Consider the following 25,571-nt stretch of genomic DNA (forward strand, 5'->3'; position numbering starts at 1 on the left):
GGCCTCCCAAGTAGCTTGGATTATAAGCGTGCGCCACTACTCCTGGCTAATTTCTGTATTTTTAGTAAAGATGGAGTTTCACCATGTTAGCCAGGCTGGTCTCAAACTCCTGGCCTCAAGTGATCCACCCACCTCAGCCTCCCACAATTGCTGATATTACAGCAGTGAGCCACTGTACCCACCCAATGATGAATTCCTTATATATACAAAGTCATTGGGAAAGCATATAATTTATATTATATAATTTCTATTTAGCATCAAAAAATAATTAAAATTGTGCTTTTACTCCCTATATGATCCTTGACCCTTTAAAGGATAATTTGTTTTAGTTCTTGTCATTCAGTTCATATGAAAACTGAACTTAATTGCTCTATTTAAATTATTTTCCCTAAAATAATTTAAAATTTTATATGATAAGTGAGGCTACTTGAATAATTATAGTCAGAGGCTATAATTCCCTTCTCTTTTTTTTCCTCTTTATTTTTCCTTTATCTTTGTTTATTTATAAACTGACATACTGAAAAAAAATGATGGTTTGTAAGTATTATGAACGAAATTTTAAAATTGATAGTATACTTAAGAGTTAGCTCAAATATGCAACTCTATGTGGCCCATCAAGAAGATCCTTATAAGTAATGTAAGTAATTAGAACTCAATTACTTTTATATGTCTATGGAATAGTTTAATAATTGTCCTCCTTTGTCATTTACACTCAAGGATGTAAGTATTTCAAAAGTTCATTATGATAAACACTTTGATGTGAAGACTGTTAATTATGATAAATATCTATGAGAAATGATCTGAAGTCATACCACACAGAATATATAAAAATCTCATTTCTTATCTGTCAGGCAAGCATTTAGGTCGTGTCTTCAGTGAATTTACATTGTAGTGGGAGAGAGAACAAAGCTAAACAACTAATAACATTTTTTTGAAAAAGCATTATTGAGTTGAGTCTCACAGAGCAAAGGCATGAGCAGAGACAGAGAGGTTTAATAAGTAGTCCTTGCAGAGGTAAAGAGTTAGTAAAATGAAGTTCATAAAAACCAATAAGGTATGTGTATGTTTTTTTATCTGGTATATATTTGTTAGGACTGAAGTTACTGCCTTTCATAATTTTAGAAATCAGAGAGTTATAAAGTATTTCATCCTGTGGAGAATAATTGACTTATTATATAATCCATATATTTATTTAAATGTGGGTATTACACTAAGCATTTTTCTTTTTCTTAGTTGGCACTTTATGTGCTTTCATTCCTGGAACCCAAAGACCTGCTACAAGCGGCTCAGACGTGTCGCTACTGGAGAATTTTGGCTGAAGACAACCTTCTCTGGAGAGAAAAATGCAAAGAAGAGGGTAAGGTTCAAAATTGTATAGAGGCTATGTTTATACTTTGAAAAATCAGAGTGATTCTGAAAAAAAGTAGAAAAATTAAAAATAAGAATATTCACCTACTTACAGTAAAATCCACACGTTATTCTACACATTCAAATGAGCCAAATCTTGCAGCTAACCCCTTTAACAAACAATATAACTAATAGCAAATATTTGTAATTTGCTTCCTATCACTAGTAGAATTAATAAACAATGAAAAAGTCAAGATGAGGATGATTTAAAGGAAACCTCAAAATTATATCACCAATTAAATATTCAAATATTTAGTATTAGTTCATTCCTTACATATTTATTGAACACCTATGAGCTAGACATTTCTTAAAGGTGGGTGATACAGCAGTGAACTGAAGTTCTCTTTCTGTCATGGAGCTTATGTTCTTGAAACCTGTTTTTTTCCTTAGTAGAGGAGTAGTTATCTTCTGTATTGGGAGGACTTTTTTTTTTTTTCCTCCCAGCAGGCATCCAGAAAAATAGTATTTTTGAGAAAATACAAAACTATTATGTGCCTCAGAAGCAAAATTTTTGAGAAAGAATCATAGATCATGATGCAGGTACTCTATAGGTGATCCTTCCCTTCATGGTGGTTGTAGTCAAGTGGGGAGCATTGATGGTTAGTCCAGTTAATAAAGCTTAGAGGTAAAGATCCAGGGGTTTCTCATCCTGCTTTTGCCCTCTGTGGGGCTTAGGTTAATCAGTGAAATCTTCTTTCTTAAGTATCTGTATACATAAAGTGGGATTAATCCCTGCCTTCCCTTCTCCCATATAATCATTTTTAAAAATCTTTTAAAAATTGTGATAATGTGTATGTAATATATCAATTTAACCATTCTTAAATGTACAGTTCAGTGGTATTAAATACATTCACATTGTTTTGCAACTATCACTACCATCTATCTTTACAACTTCATCTTCCTCAAGTGAAACTCCATGCCCACTGTTACAACTTCCCATTATTCCTTTCCACAGCCTCTGGCAACCACTCTTTTACTTCCTATCTCTATGAGTTTGACTGCTCTAGGTACCTCATATAAGTGAAATCATACAATATTTGTCCTTTTGCAATCAGCTTATTTCACTTAGCATAATGTCTTCAAGGTTCATCCATGTCATAGCATGTGTCAGAATTTCCGCTATTCTGCTAGGTATATGTATCTAATGCTATCCATCTGTCGAAGGACCCTTGGATTGCCTGTACCTTTTAGCTATTGTGAATAATTCTGCTATGAAAATAGGTGTACAGATAACTGTTTGAGGCTCTGCTTTTAATTCTTTTGGTTACGCATCCAAGAAGTAGAATTGCTAGATCATATGTTAATTCTGTGTTTGTTTTGGGGAACCACCAGACTGTTTTCCACAGTAGCTGCACCATTTGCACAAGCATTCTAGTTTCCTCGCATCTTTGTCAGCATCTTCTAGAATCATTTTGAGAAAGAAATGAAATAATACAAAAATATGCCATATAGAATGCAAACTTTATTGTTACGTACTGTGATAACAGTATTAGAAATTGGACAGTGTCTTGCATTTCAGTGGTTTTGAACAGAAAGGAAGATGGAACACTTTATAAAATGTGTAATTTTTATTATTGGTGAAGGCAATTTACGTTTGAACTGTAACACTTTAGGGATTGATGAACCATTGCACATCAAGAGAAGAAAAGTAATAAAACCAGGTTTCATACACAGTCCATGGAAAAGTGCATACATCAGACAGCACAGAATTGATACTAACTGGAGGCGAGGAGAACTCAAATCTCCTAAGGTAACTGAACTCTGCACAGTGTAACAGAAACTATGAATCAGTGTTAGTACCTGGTGTACTATTTCACTTCTTGGCAAACTGTATAATTTGACACCTCTCTTCTGTGGAAAGAAAACCATGTATTTTAAAATAACTGAAAGTATTATTGACAATATTCTTTTATTGCTAATTTCTCTAATCTGACAACTAATCATACTTCAATAAAAGATAAGTTAAATTGATTATCCTTGTATCTTACATAAATGAAAATCTCTCCATATCCTGTTGAATTTTGCTGTGTCATACACATTCTACCTAAGAATTTGCTGCCTCCTCTGACCACATAGTCCAAACATGATTTTTTTTTTCTTTTCTTCTTTTTCTTTTTTTTTTTTTCGAGACGGTGTTTCGCGCTTGTTGCCCAGGCTGGAGTACAATGGCACCATCTCAGCTCACTGCAACCTCCGCCTCCCAGGTTCAAGCAATTCTCCTGCCTCAGCCTCCCGAGCAGCTGGGATTACAGGCATGCACCACCACGCCCAGCTAATTTTGTATTTTTAGTAGAGACAGGGTTTCTTCAACCAAACGTGATTTTTTGAGGAGTGTCCATGTTTTTGTTTTGGTGGCTTTTCTGTGTTTTATTTTTATAAATTGAGGCATAATTCTGGTTTTCTGTCTTACAACATTTCAAATATATAAAGAATGAGAAAGACACTTGACATTATTGGGCATATTTTTACAACTGGAAAAAAAACAATTTGGGGAGTTATTGTAGTTTTTTTTTTTTTGTTCTGAGAAGGCTGATAATTGTTACTCTTATTGGTTAATAGAGGCTTATTTTGTTCTTGTGTGTCAAAGTTGTAAAAATTAGAGGCATATTCTATTGGTTTGAACCAATAAAATAGATTATTTTCAAATACCTTGGTGTTTGAACCATCTTTATGCAATTGATGCAGTAAAATTTTAATAGTTGATGTTTTGAGTGTAAATAAGAGAATATGGAAACAATAAAATGTTTAATTCTGGATTTGTCAGTCAGGAAGAATAAAGCTTTATATTTTATATAAATTTTAATTCTAGAGATAGACTACAAATTACTCTTCCTGTTTATGCCTTCATTTTTCTCTTCAACAGTATTTTAAAGAACATAATTTAATTAACATATTTCTGATCTGTGCATCTATCTTATAGGTGCTGAAAGGACATGATGATCATGTGATCACATGCTTACAGTTTTGTGGTAACCGAATAGTTAGTGGCTCTGATGACAACACTTTAAAAGTTTGGTCAGCAGTCACGGGCAAAGTAAGTTTACTCTTCCTACACTTTACAAAGTCATCATTTTGTGTCTACCATTGCAGGTAGCAACTGGAAAAAAGAAAGCAGTAATTCATTTTTAATTCTCAATTATTTGGATAGCAAATATCAGAGCTTGTAACTTAGCTTTTTCCCCTATATTTATGAAAGTCACTGGCATGAGGATAATTATGTTTCTCATGATAGAGATTTCATTATTATTTTTTCAATTACATAGTTTATCTTTGTGACAGATATTTTAACATTTTCAAGGGTGCTTTGTATTTTTCTTGGCTCAATTTTTTTCCACTTTTATTTACTACCTAAGTTATACCTCATTACTTTGTAATGTTTTTCAAAAGTATAATTGAGGGATATTATTTTTCCTTATAAACTGCTTTGTTGATAACCTTCCTGTAGTTTAGAACTTAATATATCATGTTAATTTTGACTTATCTTAAACCTTTGTGAGATGAGAGAGGACTAGGCATTTAAATGTTAAGTTTGAAGAAAAAAGTAGCCCAGGCAGTCAGCTTGACTGTGTAACATGTTACACCTTAATGATTCTCCAGTGAATATTTTTATCTGTCCAGTAGAGAATATTTTCATGAATTAAGTAATTGATCACCTAAAAAAATAACAGAAGAGAGTGTGGAAAAAAAAATACAAATCCATATCTTTTAAAATGTCTTTTACCGTGTTGCTTCTTGGCAAGTATCTTATAGATATTCCAAGTCAGATGTTAAAATTTTTTATAGCAGCTTTATATTTCCGTAGTGTAATATTAGTTTGGGATTTATTTCAGGGTTTTAATATCTGTCTTTACATGTCTAGAAGTAGCTTCACTGGCTCCTAACTACTACCTTGGGACCGATTCAGATAAAATGTGGTATGTAGCCACACCCAACACTGTTGGCATACTTTCATTGAATCTACTCCCATGGAAGAAACTCAGTTGCAATTTCAGTATTATTTCATCGAAGAGGTCAGGCCAGAGCTATCATAATTGCTTTCATATCATGTTTCTTTTTTATTATATTATGTTTTATATCATAATATTTGCTTTCTACATACTTGTTCTTCACTTGCTTGTGCTTATATAAATTTATAATGCTGTTGAATAAACAAAACAATAAATATTGATGGGATCATTTTATATGGATGTGTAAAAAAATATTTTCTGATGAGCCAAACAAATTGAATAAATAACTTTACTCCAAATTTTAATGAGCTATTAAAATATTTAAATCACTTTTCCTTTCTACCCAAAAGTAATCATCTTAAGTGTTTTCCCAGTGTCTGAGAACATTAGTGGGACATACAGGTGGAGTATGGTCATCACAAATGAGAGACAACATCATCATTAGTGGATCTACAGATCGGACTCTCAAAGTGTGGAATGCAGAGACTGGAGAATGTATACACACCTTATATGGGCATACTTCTACTGTGCGTTGTATGCATCTTCATGAAAAAAGGTAAGGGAAAATCTTATCGTGGCTGGGACTTCTTCCTCTGTTATTTGTGAATTTGGGCCCTTTCTGTGTAGATTTACAGAAATAGTGACAATGTGCTCTTGAATTAGACTTTATTAAACTTCAGATGTTTCTATTCTAGGAAAGCCATAGTGTTTTGTCTTAAAATTGGGGATTGTCTGTAAATTTCCTTTCTCATTCGCTAGTGTTTTCTGCTTCCTCTTTGAAACTCTCTAATCCTTTTTACTGTTCTGTGTCTTTGATGACTCATCATCTTCAAGCAGGTATCATTTTTTCTCTCTCTCTTTTTGATATTCTTATTTCTGCAAGTGGGACAAATTCAGGTTTCAAACATCTGAACCTTTCTAATTACCTACCCACCTTACACCCACCCCATCATAGCCTCTAGCTCTAGGCAAAAGCTGAGGCCTGTGGGTAATTTGTTCTCTCATTTTGAACTATTATCACAGCTTTCCAACTTGGTCAACTTATGTTTTACACAGCTGACATACGGTTCTTTTATAATTATGATAGTCTCACTGCCTAGTTCTTAAGGCTTTGTGAGCCTACTGTTGACTAATGAATTAAGGAAAAAATCCTCAATCCAGTTTTCAAAATGGTTTCAGTCAAACTGGACTGCTTGACTTTTTCTTCTCGGTGTCTTTGCTGTTGCTTTTATCTGCTCCTGTAAAGCCCTCCTATTAAAATCCTATCTTTCTATTATCTTCATCATACCCCTGTTAAATCAGTATGATTTCTACCTAATTTGTCAAAAAGGTCTCTCTGAAAGGTCCTTACAGTGAATCCATGGCAGTCTTTACCTTTAATTCTGTCTATAGCATCTTCTTCATTAAGAATCATTACACTAAGCAGATTTCACACCAGATTTATAATATGTGAAAAAGAGTACCTTTTCAATTGTCATTTACATCTACTTTGAACAGTGTGCTATACTGTTAAAATTTGGGGGATGAGTATCAAGAGACCTTGCATTCCAGTTTCCGTTATGTTCTGAGTTAAATCTCTCAACCCTTTACTTTTGTACTGTTTCAAATATAGAAACTGTGGTATTTTGTTATCTCTTAAGAATGACATAAGGACATATGAGTTTTCAGCTTTGTTTTGTAATCCAAAAATGATCGAAGTATTAGTATATTGCTCTGGTTTTCAGAAGAGCTAATGTTGAACCAAATGTTTAAGGAATAGCCATTGTTTTTAAAGGTATGCATATCTTTTAAAATCTGTATCTCTTAATATTCTTATAGACTATTGCATATTTATAAATGTAATCATTAGAAGCATAAGCAGCTTGTGTTTGAGGACATGTCTAAAACTGGTTAATTTCTACTAGAATATATACTGTAAACACAAATCTGTAGCTGTTTAAATTCCAAATTCTGACTTGTTTTGTCTTATAACCTTTATTGAATTTTTTACCTAATCACAAGGGAGTATATGCTTTCATAATAGAAATTTTGGAAAATGGCAAAGAGCATAAAGAAGAGAATTTAAATTATTTAAACTATTACCACCTAGAGTTCTCCCATTAACATTTTGTATGCCCACGTTATCATTTTATTTCTAAAATCAAGATCTTATTGTATATATTCAGAGGCAGCTGCTGCTGCTTTTTAAAAAATATGGTACAGTGGCTTTCAAACTCCGTCCCATAGAATCTTGGGTTGCTGTAACTAAGGCCCACAGGTTGGGGACAAGCATGCAGCATTCTAGGCTTCCCAACTTCCCATTCCCATACTGTATGTTTATATACCAAGGTTTTATATAGGATTTCTTTTGAAAACAGTTGTTCCTAAGAAGAAAAAGCTAAGAAACCCTGACTTCATCTATCATGTTTTCTCATATTATTAAAAATTCTAAACGTGTTTTTTTTTCTTCTGTTTTTTCCTCTGCAGAGTTGTTAGCGGTTCTCGAGATGCCACTCTTAGGGTTTGGGATATTGAGACAGGCCAGTGTTTACATGTGTTGATGGGTCATGTTGCAGCAGTCCGCTGTGTTCAATATGATGGCAGGAGGGTTGTTAGTGGAGCATATGATTTTATGGTAAAGGTGTGGGATCCAGAGACTGAAACCTGTCTACACACGTTGCAGGGGCATACTAATAGAGTCTATTCATTACAGGTAAGAGATCTTTATCTCTGTCTTAGATGCTCTCCTGATGAATCATAAGGTTGTTTTACCCAGATAATAACTGTCAAATTGCTGATCCAATGTAGTCCAAAAAAGATTAATCAGATTATTCCTCTGTTTATATACACTTTAAAATTGGCATGAAGAAAGTATAAATTTCAAAATTATTTAAATGCTTTCAACTTTCTGTGATCTATTTTCCCTGTGAAATACAAATATTTGTCTTGCAACCTGACACTTTGGGACTCTTAAGTTTTGCTGTGTTAATTAATGGCTAAATAGTCTCATAGGAGAGTAACCTGGATTTTAAGAAACTCCTTTGCCAGAGGATTAATATGGCCAAAACTGCCCCTTTGCTTTGATAGCTAAAAGTTGATGGACCATGTAATTGTGATTCCGTCCCCGTTCAGAGTGGAAATAGATCCTTTCTGCATAAAACGCTTTACTATCCCAGGGGCACTGATTTGTAGTCATAAAGAAGTAAAGTTGACTAAGCTGATTTTTTTGTTTGTTTGTTTACATTTCAAGCCAGTATCCTTAAAAACATTGCCATATTTTGAGATCGTTAACTAGATGAATAGAAGGTTTAGAATATGAATCTTGTTTTATTTCCAGAAAGGCAACATTTTCAATTTTAAAATATTTTCTATAGCTTATATAGTTTATTTGCCAGTTACTGCCCATTAATGTTCAGCAAATTAGTACATAGTCTTAGTACTAACAGTTCTGTTCTTAGGATATTTGTTTCTTTGTCAAAGGGATATTGTCCATGTCATGAAATACTGGCAATATGATAAAGATGTTTGCTAAATTAGAAAAGGTGATGAATTTGGTGGAAGGGGAATTGGCTGCAACTGTTTGTATGTTTTGTGATATGCTCAGAAGCCTAATCAATATAATATTCTAATTTAAACTATTTGATTGAGAAAAGAGGTAGCCACATTATTAAATAGAAATGATAGATTGGTATTGGCTTTTGGTGTAGCTGGGAAGCTGGAGAAGAGGTAGTTTGTAGTGTGCTTTTGATATCAAAATGCCACCTCTTCTGATTCCAGATATAATTATCTTTTGGCACATTTCCTAATTAACATTAGGTTCTTATAAGTGAAATTTTATTTTACACACAGTTTTTAATGGAACTTACTTTTGAACATCACAAAAGTTATCTCTAGCCCTTTTCATGCCTTAGGTGCTAATAAGCACTCCATTTATCATAAGCTATGTCATTAGTTTCAACTTCCTAGTGGGAAGTAAAACTCAAATAACAATTCTCTCAGTCATCCATGGTATATAGCTAAGTGGGGACAGATGATTTGAAAATTAATATATTGTTTGTTTTAGGTGCTTTGTTTTCATTTTAAGTTGTTTCTGCATCTATTTTGAAGCTGCTGAGTATAAAGATGAGCATTTCTGATAGAAGTATCTGAGAACATACATTGTAGAGTTGCTTGATGACATGCACTTTATTGTCATTGCCAGTTTATCCTAGCACCTCATTTTGTTCCTGGCATTAACTGTTTCCCATGCTCTTCCCCCAACATTCCTGCTAGAATTAAGGTCAGTAATTACTAGGAAAAGTATCCTTACTTCTATTCTAATAAACTGTGTCTGTTGTAGTTTGATGGTATCCATGTGGTCAGTGGATCTCTTGATACATCAATCCGAGTTTGGGATGTGGAGACAGGGAATTGCATTCACACGTTAACAGGGCATCAGTCGTTAACAAGTGGAATGGAACTCAAAGACAATATTCTTGTCTCTGGGAATGCAGATTCTACAGTTAAAATCTGGGATATCAAAACAGGACAGTGTTTACAAACATTGCAAGGTAAGTATTGGTTACTCACCTTTAGTTTTGTCCATTAAAAATGAAATTGTTATTCAAGAGAAATATGGAGCTTTAGCATTACAAAAATAGCCAACGTCATACAGAATGCTTACTTCAGAAAAGTTCATTTTTACCCTGACTTACAGAACTAGTCTACTCTTGAGGAGATGTTTTAAACTGTCTTTTTAATATGTAATATAAAATTGTTTAATCACTTCCTGCATGTTCAGTTGACTCTACTTAACCTTAAGGAACAGTGAGAAGAAAGATCTTGGCTATATCAGAGAAGCAACTTACTCATTATAATTTTTGATTGACCATTGCATTTTTAATTTGTCCAATTTTAAAAGGCTACCTTATTGAAAAAAACGAAAGCATCCCTGATAGAAAATTGCTTTGGCCTTCATTTAGTCACGTGCTTACCTGGAATGGAGAGGAATAATAGTACCTACTGAAATAGAGAAAGAGACAAGTGAAAATCACTAATATTAGATGAGGTATAACAGTGCCTCATGATCAACTTTTTCTATTTGGTGTAGCCCTTAGAAAGTGTTTTTTTTTTGGTGGGGCCATCTGATAGGCAACATTGCAGCTTTTTACTCGTTGGTTTTGTCTCACCTCAGAGTTTTGGAATAGTGTCCATTCAGCTTTGACTGGTTCACAGTGGTGGGGGTAATAGATCTCTTAGTGCTCATTTGTCCATCAGCAGAAAGCATAAAGTTGTACTGTCTACATCCTCACCGAGGAACGCTCTTTTTCACACAGCCAAAAATAAGATGTTTGTCTGGTAGCTAACCAAGCTTCTTGGACGACAGACTCTTGAAAGTTAATGTTTCAGTTACAAATCACTACCAGATTTTCTTACATCCCTGCTGATCCTAAAATACTGAGGACATAGGTTTCTAAATAAGTATCATTTCAAATGTTGCATTTATTGTATGTTCTAAAGTAGAAGTCTACAAATTATAATGTAACTAACCCATAGCCATTATTTCTAACCAGTAATTAAATTCTTTTGGTTTTTGTCTAGGTCCCAACAAGCATCAGAGTGCTGTGACCTGTTTACAGTTCAACAAGAACTTTGTAATTACCAGCTCAGATGATGGAACTGTAAAACTATGGGACTTGAAAACGGGTGAATTTATTCGAAACCTAGTCACATTGGAGAGTGGGGGGAGTGGGGGAGTTGTGTGGCGGATCAGAGCCTCAAACACAAAGCTGGTGTGTGCAGTTGGGAGTAGGAATGGGACTGAAGAAACCAAGCTGCTGGTGCTGGACTTTGATGTGGACATGAAGTGAAGAGCAGAAAAGATGAATTTGTCCAATTGTGTAGACAATATACTCCCTGCCCTTCCCCCTGCAAAAAAGAAAAAAAGAAAAGAAAAAGAAAAAAATCCCTTGTTCTCAGTGGTGCAGGATGTTGGCTTGGGGCAACAGATTGAAAAGACCTACAGACTAAGAAGGAAAAGAAGAAGAGATGACAAACCATAACTGACAAGAGAGGCGTCTGCTGTCTCATCACATAAAAGGCTTCACTTTTGACTGAGGGCAGCTTTGCAAAATGAGACTTTCTAAATCAAACCAGGTGCAATTATTTCTTTATTTTCTTCTCCAGTGGTCATTGGGCAGTGTTAATGCTGAAACATCATTACAGATTCTGCTAGCCTGTTCTATTACCACTGACACCTAGAAAGGAACTGCAATAACATCAAAACACATACTGGTTGACTTTCTGATTGGAGAGCATCTGCAACAAAAAGTCATTTTTCTGGAGTGGAAAAGCTTAAAAAAAAATTACTGTGAATTGTTTCTGTACAGTTATCATGAAAAGCTTTTTTTTTTTTTTTTTTTTTTTTTTTTTTTTGCCAACCATTGCCAATGTCAATCAATCACAGTATTAGCCTCTGTTAATCTATTTACTGTTGCTTCCATATACATTCTTCAATGCATATGTTGCTCAAAGGTGGCAAGTTGTCCTGGGTTCTGTGAGTCCTGAGATGGATTTAATTCTTGATGCTGGTGCTAGAAGTAGGTCTTCAAATATGGGATTGTTGTCCCACCCCTGTACTGTACTCCCAGTGGCCAAACTTATTTATGCTGCTAAATGAAAGAAAGAAAAAAGCAAATTATTTTTTTTTATTTTTTTTCTGCTGTGACGTTTTAGTCCCAGACTGAATTCCAAATTTGCTCTAGTTTGGTTACGGAAAAAAGACTTTTTGCCACTGAAACTTGAGCCATCTGTGCCTCTAAGAGGCTGAGAATGGAAGAGTTTCAGATAATAAAGAGTGAAGTTTGCCTGCAAGTAAAGAATTGAGAGTGTGTGCAAAGCTTATTTTCTTTTATCTGGGCAAAAATTAAAACACATTCCTTGGAACAGAGCTATTACTTGCCTGTTCTGTGGAGAAACTTTTCTTTTTGAGGGCTGTGGTGAATGGATGAACGTACATCGTAAAACTGACAAAATATTTTAAAAATATATAAAACACAAAATTAAAATAAAGTTGCTGGTCAGTCTTAGTGTTTTACAGTATTTGGGAAAACAACTGTTACAGTTTTATTGCTCTGAGTAACTGACAAAGCAGAAACTATTCAGTTTTTATAGTAAAGGCGTCACATGCAAACAAACAAAATGAATGAAAAAGTCAGATGGTTTGCCTCATTCTCCAAGAGCCACAACTCAAGCTGAACTGTGAAAGTGGTTTAACACTGTATCCTAGGTGATCTTTTTTTCCTCCTTCTGTTTATTTTTTTTGTTTGTTTTATTTATAGTCTGATTTAAAACAATCAGATTCAAGTTGGTTAATTTTAGTTATGTAACAACCTGACATGATGGAGGAAAACAACCTTTAAAGGGATTGTGTCTATGGTTTGATTCACTTAGAAATTTTATTTTCTTATAACTTAAGTGCAATAAAATGTGTTTTTTCATGTTAGTATGTCTGTTTCTTCCATCGAAGTAATAATACTTCATTATAAGTTTAGGATTTGTCTATAATATTTAAATCAGCAAAGTCTTGGTTTCTTTGCCTCTCCTGCTGTGTGACATAGAAATCAATACTTCAAGCCTATTTTATACAGGAAAGTAAGGATAATGTGCTGCAACTGCAAATTTTATTTCTCTCCTAGACTACAAAGGAGGACACTCCACTGTGCTCATCTCTGTAGATTGCATTGGGGTGTGTAAATATGAAGTCTGGTTCCCTCAAAGAATCACAAAACTTTTGTGATAATTACAACTAGAAGGCTTATAAGTAACAAATGTATTTTGAAATTTTGACCACATTTTAAGTGCTTACCCTAAATACTTTCTGTTCATTCTCTCTCAAGCTCCCACTATCCCTGAGAAATAGACACTATTATCTCCCATTTTATGGACGAACAAAAATCTGCAGCTGAGACTGGTTAGGCAATTTGTCAAATCATATAACTAGCAGAACGCCAGGACTCAAACCCATATTTCCAAAGACTAAATAAATACATGTTGTCCTTTAAGAAAGTTTGACAGACTAAAGCAAGGTTTGAGAGGGAAATAAGCCATTTTTCTGGTATTTTCTGACTCTTCTGTAGCCATTTTGTTCAACAAATCTAGTATTTTATAATGTAAGGGGAAAAATAAAGTTGTTTTAGAAACTATGTAGTTCTAAATATATTTAATATCTCAAATAGCAGGAGATATATATGTATACTCAACTAACCAGGCCACAGATGAAAATCTAAGTTACTAAAAATGGACTTCCTTTCTCATAGTCATAAAGTATGTGTTCTTTACTCATAGGGCAAGTCCTGGGCCTCATTCTCCCAAAGCTGTTAAATCAGAACATCTGGGAGTGTGACCCAAGAACCTGCATTTAAACTAGCTCACCAGGTGAGTTGTGGATACTAAAGTTTCAGAGCCACTGCTTTAGATACCATTTCTGTACATTTGGTTATTTGATTAGTAAATCAAATAGTAAGTCCACAGCAAATTACAGATATAAAAATAACAAGGGAAAGTGACAGGGTAAAGGGAAAAAAAAAAAACTACCTGGTTAAATGCAAGGCAAAAATCCTACTAGGCTGTGAAGTGCAGGGTCTTTAGAGTAAGCCAGGTTACAGCCCAAACCATGACTACTGTTCACTTTGATGACTGTGAGTTGTCAAGAAAAAGTTGTAATTCTTTTGATAGTTCTTGAAGCTGCTTGATTTCTCATAAAAGCATGTAAATGAGGCTTAACTATATAATATAATTGTAGAGAAACATCCATTTTTAGAACTTTAGAGAATAGAATGAGTTCACAGGCTTTGCAGACAAATAGGCCTGAATTCATATCTCAGTTCTAATATGGTCTAGTTAGTGGGACTTTATTACATTTCTTGAACTCATGTTTCCTCATTTAATATGTAGAGGATACCCATCTCCTAAGGTTATTATAAAAAGATAAAGTGAAACGTTATAAAGCACATAACATACTGATGGCATTTAGACCTCAGTAAATGGTAGCTTCTATTAAATTTTTTTAAGTAAATAGACCCAGATAACTTTCAATATTTGAGAATTGAATGTATTTGTGACTCATTCAGATTATGTAAAAAAAAAAAATAGTGTGCGCTCATACACACACACGCGCGCGCACACACACACACACACAGAGCAATCCATTAAGTGGAGCCACCTAGATTCTCATTTGCGTCTTACAGAAACCTTGTGAGATCGACTGATATTGAGCACCTAACAGTGATTTTGTATATACAGTCATCCCCTTAGTACCTGGGGGAGATTGGTTTTAGGATCTCCCCAGCCCCACCCCCGTGGATATCAAAGTTCATGGATGCTCAAGTCACTGATAGAAAATGGCATAGTATTTGCATGTAACATATGCAAATCTTCCCGTATACTTTAAATCATCTCTAGATTACTCATAATACCTAAGACAATGTAAATACTATGTGAATAGTTATTGTACTGTTTTGTTTAGGGAATCATGACAAGGGAAAAAGTCTATACGTGTTCAATACAGACACAGCCATCCTTTTTTTTTCAAATATTTTAGACTCTCATTTGGTTGAATCCATGGATGTAGAACCCACAACTAATGGAGGGATGACTGTATTTAGGTGTTCATTAAATATCATTTTATGAATAAATGAATAATCTTTATTACGGTAGATCTTTTCTTGAAAGGGAAAATGTTAGCATCATTCTATAGGAATCAAAATTATAGTTGTAGTAAAAAAAAAAAGGTCACCAAGAGAACTCCATTTTGTGGCCTCCTTAATGAAAAAATGGATCGCATTATTTAACTGTACATTTTAAAATCTTCATAACAGATATAAGTACTCTTCATATTTAGATGTTACAAGTTCCCAAATATCAAACATTGCCTGAAACTAAGGCTGAAATTAGGACACAAAAGTAACACATTAAAGCCAGTAGCAGGTATTTAGTATACTTCTTGAATTGAGCAAAGAGAGTTGATTATCTCATTATTTTTTATTAGAATTGTTTATAATTTTGACACTTTGAAACCCCCTTACTGAGATTCAATTACCACAGCTATTTCATTAGTTTGCAACGACTAATGCCTACCAAATGGTTAAGTAAATGTTTCAGCCAACCTTATTTGTTTCATTTCAAAAAAGTAATTGACATTTAGTTATTTGTATTAACTGCTTTAAGCCATTTTCCTTACCCGCTTTGAGCTAGCCTGTTTTAAACTCTTCTATTTCCCTGAATTGATTAGAGGCTAGAAAAGACCTCTGTGCTTTTCTCTTCCCTAAAGTGAAATGGGGATCAAGGGCAGCTTTCCCAGACCCAGCTGAGCCCTGGTTTTCTGTACACTTCTCCCTGAGATATGCATTGCACACTGAAACAAAGGTATGTAGGTGGAGAAGAGAAGACATCTCAGAGGCGCCTACCCAGCACTGTCCTTGCCCCTGTAACTCCCTCTATTCCATGTTGAAACCAGAAACGTGAAACTCCATTGCTTACATTTTTTCTGGTTGGTTCCCTTCAGGGGAAGGAAAGTTTTTGAAATATTTCACCCCAATCAATACCCCCTCAGACACAGCTTCGTTTTCATTCTTTGAGTCATCCCCTGCCCGAGTAAAAATCAGAATTGTAACTATACTCCCTCAGATTCATCAGCCAATGAAGGATCCAGCCTTGTCCCTTACAGCAATTGTAAGAGAACCTCCTATTTTGCAGTGCAATTTGTAATTCTAATAGTAGAAGTGGCTTAGGTTTGCTGATGAATGGATTTTAATAAATGCTTCTGACATTGATTGTTTTAATGTTCCCTGCCTTACTACATTTTGAAGATGGCTTTTGTTTATGTGTGTGTGTGTGTGTGTGTATACACATACATACATACACAAGAATATATTGGAAACTGAGAATAAGCCTCTTGTTCTTATTGAGTCATACCATTATTCCCTTAGGCCTCTTTTTTTTTTTCACCTATCAAAAGTAAGGAATAGGCCATAAAGGGAAAGAGTTGGTAGCCAAGAGGATACTTCCAAATATTCCTCTCCGTGATAGATTAGTGGCCTCTGTGTCTGAAGAGAGTGGCATATGTGTGTGTGCATAATGTTCCTGGAGTCTTGCATCTAGCAACCATATGGTAATTTGAAAAGTTGATGCATAATTTTTGATTTGGGCATTTCCTGCTGCCCAGGAGATGAATATGAAGTTACATCCAAAGTGGCTGCACCCAGCTCCTTTTCTGGGGAGTGCCTAGTCATTGCTTTGAATTGCAAGCAAACATAGCAAGATCTGGCGTTGCTGACTAACCAACATGTCTCATCCATTCATTTAATACTAGTGATGCCCAAATGAGTGAGGTTCTTGCCAACTTTGTCCCCTGCCACCTTCTCTTTCTAGGTTGAGTGAGACAAAAAATTTCAAGGTTCTTCAGGGAAAGGAAAAGCGCCAAAAGCTGAAAGGATTCAGAATGCACCTTTCTCCAGAGCGTGAAGTATAAACAAATTCTAGATCCAGTTCCTAGGATTGCTGAGATGAAAAACCTGGTGACTTCCCAATTTGCAGTTGGGTATAAAAATAGCAGAGTTTCTATTTCAGATGATCTGATTCTCCCTAGGATTCTTAAGGACAAGAAGCCACTGAGTGGACATTTTGATGGTTCATTCTTTCCTTTGGATTATCTATGATGGCAAAACCTATGAAGTCCGTTTGGATTCTATTTTGCTTCAGCAGCCATGCTCTGCAAGTAAAATTATTTTGAAACCACTTGCAAATCAAAGATTCAAATGTAATAGACCACAAAAATATATTACCAGTTTACCCTTTTCCAGGAGGTTCATTTATTATAAAAAAAAAAAAAAAAAAAAAAAAACAACATTAAACCCCACTTCTCACCTAGAGGGGAAGGTTATTTGCAAGGCTTTTTAAACTTACATTGAACCCACTAAGAATTCATCAGACCCTTTCTCCTTACTAAATGTAGTTAGAAAAACTACGAGTCTTTCAATTTGAGTATGCTCTCCACTCCTTTAAAGGGAATTTGAATAGCTTAAATACATCCAGCAAGAACACAGTATGGTATAGAGATAAAGAGCAAAACCACATACATATCTGGTCAGGGTTGGATCTGGGTTTTGGGAGTCTGAAGCTTAACCATACAATTAGATCCAAAAATAAACATTTAGAATGAAAAAAATGATAAATTACTGAAGCCTAGGAAATGCAGTTCCTTTCCTTCCGGTATCTTTTTTTCAGAGCCTTGCTCTGTAGCTCAGGCTGGAGTGTAGTGGTGCAGTCTTGGCTAACTGCAGCCTCTACCTCCTGGGGTCAAGCTATTCTGCATCAGCCTCCTGAGTAGTTGGGATTACAGGTGTGCACCACCAAGCCTGGCTAATTTTTTATATGTTAATACAGAAGAGACCTCACTATGTTGTCCCCAGGGTGGCCTCGAACTGAGCTCAGCCTCAGGTAATCGACCCGCCTCGGCCTCCCAAAGTGCTAGGATTACAAGTGTGAGCCACCGAGTCAGATCTCTTTAGGCAATTATCAGAAATGCTTCAGATTGCAGCCTGGCTTCTCTTGCCCACCTGAAATGCTACAACTCTCAGCAACCCCTAGCTCTCCCACAAATCTCTTAATGAGAGCCTCATGATTAGCTTCATCGTTTCAACATGAATCCATGTCTACCTGTCTAACCTTCTGTGTTCTACCCCATCTATGAATGGGTAACATGAGGACTACATAAGACAATGTATGTAAAGCACATGGCAAAGTGCTTGGCACATAGTATTTGTTAAAGGGTTGTTTGTTGTTATTACCTGTGATAAACTATCATAGCTTACTACCATTGTGCACTTAAAACTTAGCATGGTTCTACATATTTGTAAATTATTAATATTCTCAAAGATCCCATGATGTACTATTATTATTAATACAAAGTCTCATTTTACAGATAAGAAAACTGAAACACAAAGATGTCAAGTAACTTACTCAAGGACACACTTAAGAGGAAGAAAAGGGGGGCTGACATGTGTGGTGGCTCACACCTGTGATCCCAGCACTTTGGGAAGCCAAGGCAGGAGGATCACCCAGGAGTTTCAGGCCAGCCTGGACAACATGGTGAAACCTCATCTCTACAAAAAAAAAAAAAAAAATAGAAAAATCAGCCCAGTATGGTGGCACACACCTGTAGATCCAGCCACTTGGGAGGCTGAGGTGGGAGGATCGCTTGAGCCTGAGAGGTTGAGGCTGCAGTGAGCTGTGGTTGTGCCATTGTACTACAGCCTGGGTGACAAGGCAAGACCCTGTTTCAACAAAACACAACAAAATAAAACTTGGAGAAACTGGGATTAAAACCTGGGTATTGGGGCTCCAGAACCCAACCTCGTAACCACTATGTTACATATTGATTTCACAACTGCCTTGCAAATACGGGAACACACAGTGTTTCATAGTCATGCCAGAAAATGATGCAGCCCTCAGTCTTGACCTGTCAAACTAGAAGCTGACATAAAGCTAGTGCCTGGTTTTCTTTTCTTTCTTTCTTTCTTTTTTTTTTTTTTGAGTCTTGTGAGACCTGAATATGCCTGGTTTTCAATAGGGGAGGCCTAAAGAACAAATGTGTAGTAGATTCCTGGTATGGTTTGGCCGTGCTAATCCCCTTGCACTTTTTTCTAACTGCAGAAACAAAGAGAGTGAGTTGCCTAAGAAGAAAGAACTTAACTCTAAGTGATCCCCATAATGATGAAATTTTAGGAAAAGTAGGTAAAATCTCGTATTATTAAAAGAAAGACTATTGCCAGATAATTCAGGAGAAAAAAAATGCTATTTCTACAGAAGATGGATAATTTCCATTGATGTACTTGCGTTCTAAAGACAGCTAGGCAAGTGAAGGAGCAAGCTGGTGCGCTGTATTGTCAGGAGAGTGAGCGCCGTACACAACTTAGTTGGATACCTAGCAAATTCTCATTAAATGTTGCAGCTATTATTATTTTATTATAAGGAATGAGGAAGACAGTGAGTTCAAATTCCATCTCACCTTTTCTTGCGACTCTGGAAGGTTTCCTTTTTTTTTTTTTTTTTTTTGAGCCGGAGTCGCACTCTGTCGCCCCCAGCTGGAGTGCAATGGCGCAATCTCGGCTCACTGCAACCTCCCATCTCTGCCTTCCTGCCTCAGCCTCCCGAGTAGCTGGGATTACAGGCGTGCACCACCATGCCTGGCTAATTTTTTTTTTTTTTTTTTTTTTTTTTTGTATTTTTAGTAGAGACGGAGGTTTCACCATGTTGGTCAGGCTGGTCTCGAACTCCTGACCTCGTGATCCACCCACCTCAGCCTCCCAAAGTGCTGGAATTGCCCAGCCAGTGTTTTAAAATCTTTCTGAACCTCTTTCATCATCTGTAAAAAAGAAAGTAACTGTTGTGAATGTTACATGAAATAACATAAAGCACCTAGTACGGTGCCAACCTAATTATGTGTTTAATGAATACTAGCCATCTTTGTTATCACTACCACTAACAAGACATTGGTAACTATATTTCAGGTTACTATTTCAGAGTTTATCTAGAAGAGCAGATCTGTAAGACTTCCAGAACACAATGCTTGAACTACCTCCCAAAATGTGCCAGGAACCTAAGAGAGTAGTCTCCCCTTTTAGACGGCAATATGCAATCCGGGCCGGATACAGTGGCTCACACCTCTAATCCAGCACTTTGGGAGGCCAAGGTGAGCAGATCACCTGAGGTCAGGAGTTCAAGACCAACTGGCCAACATGGCGAAACCCCATCAATACTAAAAATGCAAAAATTAGCAGGGCGTGGTGGTGGGTGCCTGTAATCCCAGCTACTCAGGAGGCTCAGCCAGGAGAATCACTTGACCCTGGGATGTGGAGGTTGCACTGAGCCAAGATCACACCACTGCACTCCAGCCTGGGCAACAAGAGAAAAACTTCATCTCAAAAAAAAAGGCAATAGGAATCCAATCTTAAATGACAAATAAGTTCTTTCTCTCTAAAGACTTTATTTCAATTGAGAAATCTAAAAAGCAGGACCCTAAAAAGGAAGTAGGAGAAGAGAATCGAGTAGACAAAAGATTTCATCCAGTTTGGATGTAGGAAACAGATGTAGAAGTGGATTACCCTAAGACTAGAGTGTAGAAAAGCTACAGTCTAATGTGCCCAGAAAGGGGGATACAAATGAGAAGTGAGCTACTTCCTTTTCTGTGGAAGACAAAGGTAAGACATGAGCTGACAACTGGAGGACTAGCTGAAAGGAAGAACACATGGAATGGTTGGAGTCCTACCTCCTTTTCTCAGCCAGGAGACCACCTCTGTGTTACCCACTATCCCACTTACCCACCTCACCCCACCCTGCACTGAGCGCACAGGCACAGGAGAGCCTCAGAAACAAAAATAGAGATTAAATTCTCCTTAACCCTCTCCCAGAATGCCAAGTCTGAAATATGCCAGAGGACTCTTTTCCAGAGAAGTGAACAACCTGAGAGAAAAAGTCTCTAGACTGGCATTGGGCAGAGAAGAATGACACTGGCATTTTATTGGAGCATTGGGTGCAATGGCATCGGCATTTTATTGGATGACTCCTTCAATGAAACTGCTGGCTCCACACCCAATCAAAGGAGAAATTTCTCATTCTATGAGCTCCAACCACACAGAGCTTCCTATTCACTTTTTAGCATCTGCCTCTAAAATATGAACAGATAGCCAAGAATCAAAGAACACTTGAGAAAAGCCTCTGATTTAAAAGACTAAGCCAAAAACCCATGAAATAAACTTTGAGAAAGAACATTTTATACCCTCAAAAAGATATTGCATCTTATAATATGGGAATGGAATACTTTTTTTTTTTTTTGAGACGGAGTCTCACTCTGTTACCCAGACTGGAGTGCAGTGGTACCATCTCAGCTCACTACAATCTCTGCCTGCCAGGTTCATGCAGTTCTCCTGCCTCAGCCTCCCGAGTGGCTGGGACTACAAGCATGCGCCACCATGCCCGGCTAATTTTTGTATTTTTAGTGGAGATGGGGTTTCACCATGTTGGTCAGGCTGGTCTCGAACTCCTGACCTCAGTGATTCACCTGCCTTGGCCTCCCAAAGTGCTGGGATTACAGGCATGAACCACCACGCCCGGCCCAGAATACATTTTTTTAAAGACAATCTCACTCTGTCCCCCAGGCTGGAGTGCAGTGGCAAAGTCTCAGCTCACTGCAGCCTCAACCTCCCCAGGCTCAGGTGTTCCTCCCACCTCAGCCTCCTGCGTAGCTAGGACTACTCATGCCACCACACCTGGCCAATTTTTATTTTTTTTTTGTAGAGATAGGGTTTCACCATGTTCCCCAGGCTGCTCTCAGTGCTGGGATTACGAATGTGAACCACTGTGCCCTGTCTAGGACACAATTTTTAAAAGAGCTCATGGAAACTAAAATAATAGAAATATAAAAAGAAAACCTTCAACTGGGAGGAAATCAAACAAAAGTTAAAGGAAGAGATGGAAATTAGTAGAAAAAATATAAAAAACGTAGAGGATCATTCTGGGACATCTGACATTAAAATAACAGGGTGTCCAAAACAGAAAATAGAGAACAAAGAATAAAAGATTTTTAAATGCAGGAAAAATAAACAGAATTGGATGACAGAAAACCCCTAGATAGCAAGGGCCCACTGAGTGCCCTTTGAATAAATGAGTGAAAAACAAACTGCCCATCCATGGTTCATTATTATGAAATTTTGAAACACCTGGGGCTAAAAAGACGTTCCTAAAAACTTGTGCAGAGAAAACTCAGGGTTAAAAAAATAATAATGGGAATTTTGGACGTCTCAATAGCAACATCAGATGCTATAATAGAAGACAAAAGTCTTCAAAATTGTTTAGGCAAAGTATTTTCAATTTAGAATTTATACTCAGCCAAATCATCAAGTGGGAGGGAGAATAAAGCCATTTTCAGCGTGGAAGGACACATAGCACTCCTTCTCAGAAACCCTTTCTTTCAGAATATATGGTCCAACAAACCACAATCAGGAAAAACATGATAGACAGAAAATAGGGATTTTAACACAGAAGATGGGTGAAGGGAGTTCTAGGATGGTAGGGTGGGCATTCGAATTCAAGAATGAGCAGTTGAGGTGTAAGCAGAGAAAGTAATGGAAGAAAGGGCCCACGAATACAAAAGGAAATGATCATCATCTCATTATCATGCTAGAGCTTTTAGAGAAAAAGAAGTCTCAATATTCAGAACAGCTGATGGTACATTTAGAAATTTGTTTAAGATTCAATATATAAAAAGCTATGCAACAGATAAAAGTAAGGCAATTAATAATTTTTAAAAGTATGTTTAAAAACATCCTGGTGTACTAGTTAGCCCTAGAAACTCTACTAAACTATATGTAACCATAAAAGTGTAAAATAAATACTATGATTATGATTGTGAAAACATATAGGGGGAGGAGAGGATAGTAGCGGGAGAGTTAAATCCTAATCTACCATAATTGGAAGTTATTAATGTCTAAAATGATAAAAAAAACTAAAAAATAAGATGCACATATTATATAAAGATGGGAGATACATATCAGAAGAGTTAGCTAAAAGTTAAAAATATTTGCCTCTATGGCTAGGGGGAAAGTGGAGGTTTATAGCATTTTGATATGCTTTGAGTGTTTGCACTACTTTGCTGAAAATATATTTTTTAAAGCAAGTTCCCCCTAACACCTCCCCAAATCAGTATGGCAGATTTCAGAAATAGTGACCTTTCTTTACCAATGCCAGTGGAATCAACAAGAATGATCTATCTAGTCAGTCTCATGTCACAAAGAGGGTCTTAGGGGTGCCCCTCCTGGAGGAATTCTGAAACTAGGTAGAGGCTAGGATGGAAGCCATGTGAGGGCAAATTACCTCAGTTCTCTAGTCTCTTGTTTCATCTGTGAAACAGGCACAATAATAGTCCTAACCTCATCAGGCTGCTGAAGACTGCACACATGATGTAGGTGATGTGCTTAGCGTAGTCTCTGGCTCATGAGTTCTTAATAAAAAGTACTTGATAATATTACTGTTAGCAGCATTCCTCAGTCTCAAGGTGGAAATTATCATTCATTAAGATCTGGAACTAGCAGAATCCAGAGCTTTTGACTTCAGGTTCTGATTTGAGCATGGGCGGATGGATAAACTGAGTTGTAACCCCATGCATCTTATATCAAGAGAACCATGCATCTTATATCAAGAGAACCAGCCACTTGGGGATCCCCAAGGATATAGGTGCCCTTTCCCCTCTCCAACCTGTTTTTTCCATCACCTTCTCCTAACTTCCCTTGGAGTTTATTTCCAAATTCTCCCACCAGATATCTCAAGTGTTTTCTCTACTTGGAAATACTTTTCAGTAAAATGAAAATGACTGAACTTTTTATAAAGTGAAGTTCAGGGTATCCTTTTGGACTCTCTTTTTCCCTTGAAATTCTAGATCAAAATTTCAAAAAGTGCAGAGTGGGGTCCATAGAAGAGTAGAAGCAATGAGTTGGAAGCACTTCTGTGCACCTCTATGAGTCCTGCTACGTGGAATCCTTAGGGTGAGTTCATAATTCCCATGATGACCAAAGGTCTTTCATTCCTGGAAGTGTGCAGTGTGAATTGGTCTGGCTGTACATTGGTCCCCAGCCCAGCTGTGACAGGGTGTGCCATCACTGTGAGTTACTCCTGATTTTCCAAACCTGCCAGAGACAGTCAGAGGCATTGCCCATTAAATCATCTACCCTGACTGCTCTCTCTAAAGGCCCTAGAACCAGTGGGAGCCTCAGAGGCCCACCCATAGCATGGCAGTCAGCCTGGGGGGCTCCCTGTGTCAGCTCCGCCAGGCTAAGTTCTGAGGTCTAAATGACAGACTGCTGCCACCTGATCCTTTTGAACACATCCTAGATTGCCAGAAAGCCCCCAAACCACAGACATTCCATGTCTCTACACTTGGCGGTTTGTGGTGTTTGAATCCCATGGCCACAGGCTATTCATTTGCATATGTTTCACTGTGGCTTTCTGCTTGGTGACCTAGACTATTACCCAGCAAGATTCCTTAAGGTTTCAAAGTAGCTAGAGAGAACACTAGTGAGTTTCTCTTTGTTAAGAGCTTTTAAACCATTCCTTCTTAACTGAAGTTGCCTGTTGAAGTGGGCAGCTTCTTAATTTTCTGAAGTGATCAGTGACGATTCATAAGATATATCTGCAAAATTTTAAAAATATGTGTGAATAAATCAGGCTGAGTATCACTACCATCAGTGAATTTTTTTTTTTTTTCAGACAGAGTCTTGCACTGTCGCCATTCTGGAGTGCAGTGGTGTGATCCTGGCTCACTGAAACCTCCGACTCCCTGGTTCAAGCTATTTTCCTGCCTCTGCCACCCAACTAGCTGGGATTACAGGCATGTGCCACCATGCCCAACGAATTTCTGTGTTTTTAGTAGAGACAGGGTTTCACCACATTGTCCAGGATGGTCTCAATCTCCTGACCTCGTGATCCACCCACCTCAGACTCCCAAAGTGCTGGGATTATAGGCGTGAGCCACTATGCATGGCCAATTTTTTTTTTTTTTTTAATTAAAGCATCCCTTAGAGGCTTAAGGTCTAATTTAGTTGAATAACTAACTAGATGTCATACCAGGGCTCCAATGAAAGAATCTCTGAAGTGTTGATTGGGTGTTTCTGGAACTTGGCTCAAGTTCCTAACTATAGATGTGCCATGTCCACTTGCTCAGAATTCAAGTCTCCTAGTTGGTGAGTACAATTCTTTAAAACTCATAGGAGAGGGATTCCAGTACTATATTCCTGAAAGCCTCCTCACCCCAGACTACACACACACGTGCGTGCACACACAGACACACACACACATATTCTTCATCTGTAGAACTTAAGCCTACACACACCCAGTGTTTCTGTTTATTTCCACTCAGCTAAGGAGTGAGAAATTGCAATGGGGAAAATAAATTAGAACCAAATTAGACTGAGATTCAGAGTCCTGGAAGCATGACTGCCTATGAACATTACTGGTTGTTTTATGTATTCACTGCCTGGGGGGTGAGGTTGGGGGAAAGCTCCCACATCAGTAGCCAGCAAAGTGGCTAATCAGTGCACAGAATGGAAATCTGGAAAGAAGTCTGAATCTGATAAGATATATAGTATCTTCCCTCCAGTTATGTCCACCTCTAAGAAAAAAAAATTACAGAATATTCTCAAGCTGTTA

General features: G+C 37.0%; 1 protein-coding gene across 4 annotated transcripts in view; it reads left to right on the forward strand.

Annotated features, from left to right (window-relative positions):
- The window catches only part of FBXW7 (F-box and WD repeat domain containing 7), a 239,323-nt gene extending 226,507 nt beyond the window's left edge, over positions 1–12,816 (forward strand). For all 4 annotated transcript variants that reach the window (XM_012448556.3, XM_021666697.2, XM_012448558.2 and 1 more), the window contains 7 exons: positions 1,234–1,357; positions 3,021–3,157; positions 4,328–4,441; positions 5,729–5,910; positions 7,821–8,046; positions 9,673–9,883; positions 10,914–12,816. In XM_012448556.3, the coding sequence (XP_012303979.1) occupies positions 1,234–1,357; positions 3,021–3,157; positions 4,328–4,441; positions 5,729–5,910; positions 7,821–8,046; positions 9,673–9,883; positions 10,914–11,182 (1,263 nt within the window). In that variant the 3' untranslated portion in view covers positions 11,183–12,816. The remainder of the gene's footprint in view (positions 1–1,233; positions 1,358–3,020; positions 3,158–4,327; positions 4,442–5,728; positions 5,911–7,820; positions 8,047–9,672; positions 9,884–10,913) is intronic.
- Positions 12,817–25,571: the final 12,755 nt, after the last annotated feature.

This window comes from Aotus nancymaae, unplaced genomic scaffold (assembly GCF_030222135.1).
Source record: "Aotus nancymaae isolate 86718 unplaced genomic scaffold, 86718_ANA_hifiasm-v0.15.2.pri h1tg000033l, whole genome shotgun sequence".
Classification (NCBI taxonomy): Eukaryota; Metazoa; Chordata; class Mammalia; order Primates; family Aotidae; genus Aotus; species Aotus nancymaae.